The sequence below is a fragment of the Notechis scutatus genome, chromosome 1 (assembly GCF_049901735.1).
Source record: "Notechis scutatus isolate UNSWTSFEM ecotype Mainland chromosome 1, rNotScu1.2, whole genome shotgun sequence".
In the NCBI taxonomy this organism is placed as follows: Eukaryota; Metazoa; Chordata; class Lepidosauria; order Squamata; family Elapidae; genus Notechis; species Notechis scutatus.
The window spans coordinates 115,614,366-115,624,365 of NC_142009.1; the positions used below are offsets into that span (position 1 = coordinate 115,614,366).

At 49.0% G+C, this 10,000-nt stretch overlaps 1 protein-coding gene across 1 annotated transcript in view; it reads left to right on the top strand.

The window, feature by feature from the left end:
- The first annotated feature begins 339 nt into the window (after positions 1 to 339).
- LOC113429782 (snake venom 5'-nucleotidase) overlaps positions 340 to 10,000 on the top strand; it is a 12,675-nt gene continuing 3,014 nt past the window's right edge. Inside the window, exons 1-3 of the mRNA XM_087943934.1 lie at positions 340 to 612; positions 1,967 to 2,075; positions 9,420 to 9,569. Of these exons, the coding sequence (XP_087800060.1) occupies positions 487 to 612; positions 1,967 to 2,075; positions 9,420 to 9,569 (385 nt within the window). The 5' untranslated portion in view covers positions 340 to 486. The remainder of the gene's footprint in view (positions 613 to 1,966; positions 2,076 to 9,419; positions 9,570 to 10,000) is intronic.

The following is a 10,000-nucleotide window of genomic DNA, read 5'->3' on the forward strand; positions in this document are numbered from 1 at the left end:
CTTTGTCTTGAAAATACTCTTATGCCTGATACAAAGAGAAAGAAGATTGCTTTTGAAGAACTAAATCCAAGTTGTCCACAGCCTTTCCATCTAATTGTGAAATCCTTTCAAAACTAAATTTGAGATTACTTCCGAGTTTTCGTTTCTATTGCATTCTCTTTGAGGTGGTTGAATACCAATTCTATTGTAATGCTATGTAGTGAAAAAATAAAGGTTTTCCCCCTATTTATATGTAATACTTCAGTTTAGAAAGCAAGAAAATGCTTTGGAGAATGAGGGAGATGCTCATATAGTTCCTGTCTGCAATGCCTTAATCCAGCTAGGTTGTTACATAGCAGTCAATCACCTAGCACAAATTTTGTAGCAGTTGCAGATGGCCAGTTGCACAGTCTCGGTGAAGCACTGCAGAACCCCGGTCTCAACTCAGTTACTGTTATAATCACGATTTTTGTTTTAGATCCAGCTGTGAAAGCAGAAGTTACAAGAATGAAGGTTCAGCTACAGAGTTATTCCACGCAAGTAATAGGGAGAACAATTGTTTACCTAAATGGTACGACTCATGCTTGCCGTTTTCATGAGTGCAACTTGGGAAATTTAATTTGTGATGCTGTGGTAAGGAATTAACAAATTAGAATACAAATAACTGGTTCTGTACTTGATGTCCTAAACTATAGTTAAAGGTACATTGTTGCTGTGTGAGGCACACACCCTTAATGTTGAAATCAGGGAACTTCCGTAGTCTCAGAAAGACTATTGAAGTGTAGAATTAATCCTGAAGTTCTATTTATGCACAGTTTAGTAAAATGTGTCCAAATAACCTTAGTAAACCTTAGTAAAGATTGGATCTAAATCAGAAAGGAGTAGCTGTTATTTTGCTCAACAGTTGCCGATAGTTGCAGGGTAATGATAGATCGGGGTGCATAGGCCTTGGCTTAGAAACCCCAAATAGCCTGGCAAAACTTCTACCATGTCTGATTTTAGTTCCCTATCTTGCTTCCAAGCCCTGCCTCTTCGTTCTTGTCTTGCTTTATTTATATCATGGATGCCTCAGATTCTGATTCTTCTCTTGTTTGGCTTGTCCTTCCTCCGCTTCCTTGCCAGCATCATTTCCAAAAGTCCCAACCAGTTGTCTGCTTTCTATGTTTCATTCCTATTGCTGCTGGTCTTGGTACCAGCCCTAATTACAGATCCTCCTCCACCTGCTCTGTTGTCAAAATCTCCATCACGCCACTGTCTTACTAACTCCCACTAGCCTGTCACGCTATTGTGCTTTTTGTCACAGTTGCATCACCCTTATTGCACAGTTCTTGACAGGAGTAACTATTGGTGTTAACAAATGTATGCACCTGGAAATCGTATTGTGCTTAAAAGAAGGGTGCCCAGTTCGCAGACAAAATGGAGTCAGCTGGGAGGCCCAATATAACCCAACAGTTTCTCCCTCAGAGCCACAGTTTCTCTATAGCCGTTACCCCACTTCTCACTTTGCCTCAAAATGGGAAATAATCTTTATCTCTGATGAGGAGCAGCTCAGGATTAAGGTTTCTTTTCTCAAAAAACAACAAATACCCTTCAGTAAGGCTTCCAGAAGTATTGTTAAGGGCAATCTAAAAGGAGGCTACTATTGAAGAGAATGAGCTAAGCCCTCTCTATTCAATTTTATGTCTTTCTCCAAAAAAAAGTATTTCCATACAGATAGCAAAAGAACTCCCATTGGCATTAGTGGAGGCTCTTTGAAAGCCGCATTGCCAGAGAGAAGGGGCCCTTTTGAGGGAGGGGTGCTGCAAGGAAGGAAGATTTGTAACAAAACTACTTTACTATAGACTTGTTTGGTTTTAGTGGAAAACAGCTATGCTGTTAGATATCATCTCAGGAGTTCTAGCTTTGATACACCGATGACCTTAAAAGCTAAGTGAAAAGGATAGTGGAAGATGGATTCACCTTTTTTGTTCTTTATGAACGTTTTTAGGTTTACAATAACTTAAGACACCCAGATGATAATGAGTGGAATCATGTTTCCATGTGCATTGTAAATGGTGGTGGAATACGGTCACCTATTGATGAACAAGCCAATAACGGTATGTGCAATTTCAAGAGCTTTTACACAGTGCCACTTCAATTTCCCTTCGTTTTATATCAATATTTAAGTTTGTACTTGTATCCACTCTATTCAACTACTGTCACAGTTTTCTAAAATCCCTCTTTTGCAACTTCCTTTATGGGAAAAAAGCCCGTTCTTCCATTAATATTTAAAAACTATATCAGGTTGGCCTTTACAAAGCATCTTATTTATGTTTTTATTACTTTGCTGTAAATATCTTATCCAAACCCCCTGTGGCACTACTAGTTTTTCTCTTGGAAAATCATCTAATCATTTTTATACACATTGAAAAACAGTGCTTGCAGATTTTCTGATAATGACCTCTGGTCTATGACTGTAATAAATTCTGATTGATTGATTGAGATTTTCTGATACTTTAAACTGCACATTATTATGTTTCTCCTGGGAGCCGTTCGGATCATCCAGAGAGTGGGAGGTGCTTCAGTCTGCGTCGTTGTAGGCTGAGCTTAATTACTGAGGATTGCTCCGCCCTTCACCACGTGGCTGCCTTGCAATCCCCAGTTTACGCTCAGCCTTCGTGAGATTAGGCTGTGCATTTCTCCACTCTTTGGCCGATTCAAGTTCCTTTTTAATAGCTATAGAAAAGAAAAAAATTTTCACTTCAGGTTTGCCTTGTGTTTCGGTTCTCCTTAGCCTCTGCGCAATTGGGGTGGCTATAGCAGGGGAGCGCGTTCTTCGCCCCAGGGGGATAGGGAGCGGGCGGCTTTCGCGCTCCGGCGCCAATCCTCCCCCTTCCAATTCGGCTCCTTTCCTGCCGCTTTTCGCGCCGCTATTGTAGCGGCTCCACTCGATCGCGCTGATAAGCGCAGCTGGTGATCCCCCCACCGCGACGCTGATCGCCCCAAAAAGGGGCGAAAAATTGTCTCGCTGCCTCTCTCGGCCTCCAGGTTTGCCGGAGAGGCTTAGTCTTGCCCTGAGCGGCCCGTTTTTAAAGGGATCGTGGGCGGCCGCCATTTTGGGCGCCGCCACGTTTTCGGGCGCTTTGTAACAGGCCTCTGTGACTGCGAAGAAACTAGTCTTCTAATCATAGGCCTCCCAGCCTGTGAGAACTTACTGCATTCTTAGATATTGGCAAATTGTTGGCTTTCCGCAGCAGCTCAGGGCAGGGAATTGCAGCCTATCCCTCCCGGTGGTTGCCTGGGAGCTCCAGCTGCCAGAGGCCTCACTTCAGCCTCAGGCGTTCATTTGGACAATTGGAGAATTTAACACCGTATCTGGGGTCACTCCCTCCTGGGAGCGCTGAACAGGTCCCGGTTTATTTCTTGTCAAAAAGTATTATTATTAAAAAATAATAATAATAATAATAATAATAATAATAATAATAATAATAATAATAAATAATAATAAATAATAATGATAATGATAATGATAATGATGATAATGATACATAACTATATACATATACATATATATGTTTTCTGAGGTATATATATATTTTCATATATATTATTGGTACTTGGCAATAACGCATTACCAACACTGATTGGATTTCATATACAGTGCTTATACGCATGTATATATATTTATATTAATAATTATAACAATAATAATATTGTAGAACTTACATATCTAAATTCCAAAAGGGGGCGCGGGCCAGCTGAAAGGACACCCGGCCTTTGTTGTAGGCCGAAACCTTGGCGAGCCAACTGCCTTAAATTGGAGCTAGAGTCCTTTCTTCTATAATGGCAGATGACAATTCCACTAGAGGCTCTTCTTTGAAGGCCAGATCTAAGTCCTACCACCTGCGCAGACAGGCTAAGGAAGCCTCTAAGGAAACTTCCAAGGCTTCTCAGAGAGACACCCTGAGGCGTCATAGGGCACTGGAGAAAGAATCTGACAGGCGATCTAGAAAGGCACAACCAGTGCCCCCAGCCCTCCCACCCTCCATTCCTTCTTCTTCCAGACAGCCCCCCTCCCCCAGATTGTTCTTCCCTCTCCAGGCGCAGCTTATCCCTGGGACGCCAGGTCCCCGAATCAACAGCCAGACGGCCAAAGTACTTTCACGCCCACGGCTGCTGGTCTGCGCCAGGAGGAGGCCGCCACTGTCGAGATTTCTGCGCTCATGCAGGCATGGATGGAACGGGCTATCCGCCAGGGGATAGCAGAGGGCATTCAACAGATGTACAGGTCCGGTCCCCCCTCGATGGCGCCCGAACACGACTCGCCATCAGTCAGGTCCTCGCCTAGATTGGACCCTACCCATGGTCAGGTACCTTTATGGGGGGACAGCCCCCTCCCAGAAGGGGAAATGGAGGAGGCTATAGAGGACCTGGATAGGTTCGGGGAGGAGGAGGATCTTGAATGGGGGTCTACACAAGGGGAACCCCTATCGGAGATAGGCCCGATAGAAGGAGACATGTCCGAGGACGAGGGCCTCACTCCCGAGCAACCCACCTTCTGGGTTTGTTCAAGCCACACATGCTTAATCACTACTCTTTAAGGCCAAGAACATTTCTGGCCTGTCGGTTCAGTCCTCTCCGGCTCTCCCCGCCCCGGCAGAGGGACAAGAGGACGCCATTTTTAGGCAGCCCGTGGTGGAGGCAAAGGTTATTCCGGCCCCACCCATATTCCACGACCTAGTTTCAGACCAATTGGACTCTACAAGAGCTTCCCCTGCCCATCCAGCCAGGACAAGAGGTTCTTTAACCTCGAGCTGAGCTTTTGCAACTTGCTTAACACTCCCGAGGTAGACAAGCCCTTCGTTGGTTCAGTATCCTCGTCCTCTTCCAGTGACCCCCTGGAAGCCCAAAACCCGAGGACAAAAGGTCCAAACTGGCCTTACGTAGGACTCATCAGGCCGACACCTGGGCCATTAGATCGGCCATGGCCGCTTCCCTTTCACCAGGTCCTCGATCCGGTGGCTCCGCCAAGTGAAACAGCATGTTCCCCCCTCTAACACAAGGGCACATCAGGAAATCGCAAAGTTGACGGCCGCAGCAGAATTCTCGGCCGACGCCACCTACCACGCGGTGAAGTCCTCCGCCCGAGCGATATCCTCTCACGTTACAGCTCGCCGCCTGCTCTGGCTCAAGCACTGGCAGGCGGACATAAAAACAAGGTTAAGCTGGCCACTGCCCCCATTAAGAGGGACAGACTCTTTGGTGCCGCCCTGGAGCCATTGCTATCCGAACCCCGAAGTAAGAAAAATTTCTTCCCCCTTTTTCGGAGGTCAGAGTCAAGAGCCCCCAGCCCTTTCGGAGAGGTCCCTCCCGACCCTTCTACCAGTCATCTTTCCAGCCCAGGTATCCGAGACTCCCCTCCTTCCGGCCATTCCAGCCCCAGGATCGAGCCGATCCAGGTGACAGGAACAGGAGGGCGGCAGCTGAGACGTCCCTTCAGGGGCTCCGGAGGGTAGCCCTTCCGGCGCACCAGATAGACCTCGTCCCTCCCTTCCCATCGGCAGACGCCTCAAGCATTTCGCTGACCGATGGGATTCCTCCACTTCCGATGCCGGGGTCCGGGACACCATCAGACTTGGTCTCGCGCTTGAATTCCAGCGCACACCCCCTGACTTCTCTATGGCATCCCCCCTTCGAGGGACCCCACTAAACGCAACTTAATGGATTCAGCCATTCAGCATCTCTTTAGCATACAGGCCATACAACCCGTCCCACCATCCCAGCGGGGGCAGGGGTTTCACTCTCACCTCTTCGTGGTCCCCAAATCCTCAAGGGGATGGAGGGCTATTCTAGACCTGAAACGCCTCAACCGTTACCTGATTTACCGCAGGTTTAAGATGCACACCCTGCAGTCCATTCTCCTGGGCATCAGACAGGGGGATTGGCTAGCCTCTATAGACCTTCAGAGGCGTATCTCCACATTCCAATCCGGCCCTCCCATTCCATATTCCTCAGATTCTGCTACAACCACCACCACTTCCAATATGTGGCCATTCCCTTTGGGATGGCCTCTAACCCGAGGACCTTCACTAGGGTCCTCGCGGCTCTGGCGGCCCACCTCAGGAACCTCCTGGTTCGTCTCCATTGTTACCTGGATGACATCCTCATCCTGTCCCACTCCAGACTCCAAGCAGAGAAGGATGTCAGAGCTACCCTCTCTGCCCTCCAAGACCATAGGTTTCCGGTAACTGGAAAAAGAGCCAACTGTTACCTTCTACACGGATCACCCACTTGGGGGCCGTCATTGACTCAGTTCGGGGAAAGGTTTCCCTTCCTCAGAAAGATTCCTTAGCATTCAGGAAACCATCACACACATCAGACGTTCAATAAGGGTAACACTTTTGGATCTGTCTAAGCTACTAGGTAAAATGGTCTCATGTATTTCCATCGCTCCCTGGGCCCGGTTACACACCAGGTCCCTACAGTGGTTCCTGCTTCCGTTCCAACGGTCCAGCAGTAGCAATTCAAAGGCCACGGTCAAGGTGCCTTCAAAGGTCCTCACGTCTCTCCTCTGGTGGACCAGTCCCGCCATCAACAGGGACATGGCCTCAAGAAGCCCCGACGCCTCACCCTCACCACAGACGCCAGCCTGTCCGGAGGGGGCGCTCACATCCACTCGCTTTCGACACAGGGCAGATGGTCTCAGGTAGAACGGGCATGCAGTATAAACTGGTTGGAACTCCGCGCCATCCGCTGGGCCTACGCCACTTCCTCCCTCAGGTACGTGGGCGGCATGTCCTTATACTTACGGACAACATCACCACCAAGGCCCTTGTCAACCGACAAGGGGGCACCCAGTCCATCCGTCTGATGTGAGAGGCCGAGCGCCTCTGCCGTTGGGCGGAGCGCAATCTCCTCTCTCTCAAAGCCGAGCACATCTCAGGGGACTTAAACACCCAAGCAGACTGGTTGAGCAGGACCACGGGGGACCAGTCCGAGTGGCGCCTCCACCCGTCACTGTTCAGGGAGGCGACCGGGCTGTTCGGCCTCCCGTCAGTGGACCTCCTCGCATACCCCCTCATCACTCAACTCCCCAGGTTTTTCTCGAGGTACCCCTCCCACGGGGCCGAGAACTACAACGCCCTCCGTTGCCCCTGGCCCACAGGGCTTCTATATGCTCTCCCTCCCGTAGCCCTGGTACTCAGGGCCATCCAGAAGTTCATCTCCGAGACAGCAGAACTGATTCTGATGGCACTCTACTGGCCCAGGCGCCCATGGTTCGCGGACCTCCGCAACCTATCGATGGCCCCTCCCTGGGAAATTCCTCCGAACAGGATTCCTTTCTCAGGGTCCCCTCCAGCACCCGGACCCGCAGTGGCTCCAGCGAGCTGTTTGGAGGTTGAGCGGGAGCGTTTAAGAAAGGAGCAGTTTCGGACTAGGTTATTGATACCATCCTAGCCGCCAGGCGACCCTCCACAGCCCGAATCTTTAATGCCACTTGGAATAGTTTCTGCAAGTGGTGCCAGGGTTTCCAGGTCAACCCGCTTTCCCCATCCATAGCTCAAGTGTTGGAATTCCTCCAGAGGGTCTGAGGAAAGGTCTTTCTCCGAACACCCTGAGGCGTCAGGTCGCAGCCCCTTTCAACCGTCATTGCTTGTGGCAATCTGGGGTCCCTTTCCCTCCACCCTCGCATTAGGGCATTCCTCAGGGGAGCCACTACCTGTGTTCCCATCAGTTCACAGATACCCCACTTGGGACCTCAATAAGGTCCTCGTGGCCCTTACCAAACACCCCTTTGAGCCGCTCAGGGAATCCACTCTCCAGTTCCTAACATTCAAGGTTGTGTTTCTGGTGGCCAACTTCGGCTTGCTGAATATCAGAGATAGCGGCCTTGTCGGTGAGGAAGGACCTTTGCATCTTCCATGCCGACCGGGTAGTTCTCCGGCCGGATCCTACCTTCTTGCCCAAGGTCAACTCAGCCTTCCACAGGGCACAGGAACTCACACTTCCGAACTTCTGCCCCAATCCCTCGCGGGAAAGGGAGAAGCCTTGGCATACCCTAGACGTAAGACGGGCCCTCTACATTTACATTAAACGTACCCAGCCCTTCAGGAGATCCGAATCCCTATTCCTTTCCTTTCAGCCCAAATCGTTAGGCCACAAAGTGTCCCCGTCAACCATCGGCCGCTGGATTAGAGCTACTATTTCCCAAGCTTACCTGTCCCAGGCCCTGCCCATTCCCAGCGGAATAACGGCACACTCCACCAGAAGTGCTGCTACCTCGGCTACTTGGGCCACCCAGGTTCCAATTGCTGGCGTTTGTCGGGCGGCCACTTGGGCCTCCCCATCTCCCTTTATTAGATATTCTAAGATCGACATATTTGCTTCGGCGGAGGCTTCGTTTGGTAGACGAGTCCTCCAGCGAGTCCTCACGGAACCGCAGAGATTGCAGGACCAGACGGACTCCCTCCCGTAGGACAGCCAAGCTTTGGTATGTCCCACTCTCTGGATGATCCGAACGGCTCCCAGGAGAATGGGCGTTGGTTCTTACCTGACACGCCATTTCTCTGGAGCCGTGAGGATCATCCAGCCCCACCCTTATTAAGTTTTCCGTCTGGTGGGGTCTTGTTTCGGCCAATAAACCCTTTAGCATAGTAAGATGAGAGCAAGATCTTCTCTTCACTCTCGACTTCGCGTAAACTGGGGATTGCAAGGCAGCCACGTGGTGAAGGGCGGAGCAATCCTCAGTAATTAAGCTCAGCCTACAACGACGCAGACTGAAGCACCTCCCACTCTCTGGATGATCCTCACGGCTCCAGAGAAATGGCGTGTCAGGTAAGAACCAACGCCCATTTTATTGTGTTTAACTAATTCTTTAAACGTAATTTAATTTTTATACTGCAGTGCACTGGAGACCATGAGATGGCACGGGTAGAAACCACAAAAATAAAATTAACATTCCTACTCTTCATATGAATGATTGATGGCCTGCCACTTTTAGCCCAAGATGCAAACTAGATGCAATTCTAAGATGCAAAGTGGAGTGGAAGATAGTTTAGCCCTTTGAGGTCACCTACACAAAAAGCACAATTGCAATATCTTTATTGTAAAGTTGCATTAACAGAATCTTTCAAATATGAAAACATTTCTTCCCTCCTTTCCTTTTACTTCCCAGTAAACTAGGGAAGATCCCTTCTGAGATGCTCCTCACATCCCTTTTTCTTCTGAGGGCTGAGATACCTTTTGCATGGTGGTTTTTCTAATCCTTGGATCTTGCTCCTGTCTCCCAAGGTGATTCCTACAATGCCATTAAAGATAAGGACTAGTCTTAAGGTCTGACAGGGAGTCCCATTGTGGAATAAGGTTTGAACTCCACTCTCTTCTATTTAAGCAATTCCACAAAGCTTAAAAAGGAACAAAATTGTGCATACTATGACTTATCGCTGTTGTGTTCTAATCAGGCATTATTACCTTGGAGGAACTGACAGCAGTTTTGCCATTTGGAGGAACTTTCGACTTGCTGCAGATCAAAGGTTCTACTCTAAGACAAGCATTTGAGCACAGTGTTCACCGACATGGGCACGGAACTGGGGAATTGCTACAGGTCTCAGGTTAGCTATCTTCATCCGTTGCTAAAATCTTTTTCATCGAGCATTAACAGTTCATCTTTTCCTGCTCAACCCCTCCCCTCCTGGGGGGGGGGGGTGGAGGGGTGGGAAAGAATGATTTACAGTAATCTCCAGCATGGGCATCATCCCAGAGGTGTAGTGTCACTAAGGAGTCAGGTAACCGGAATAAGAATCTGTCTCAGACTTCCAGCTTGAATAGCATTGGATGTAAACAAACACAACATACTGGAGGCCCCAGTACTCACCTTTCCCTATGTTGTTGCCAAACTGTGAGGGAAAGCGGGGGCGGGGGGGGGGGAGGCAGCCAAGCTTCAAATAAATAATGCCAAACATCTCAATCTTTGGTTGAAGTTTTCATGGGGATGTGCATCAGAATAATCTGAAGCCCAGATTCCAGGCCAGATCAAGTATAA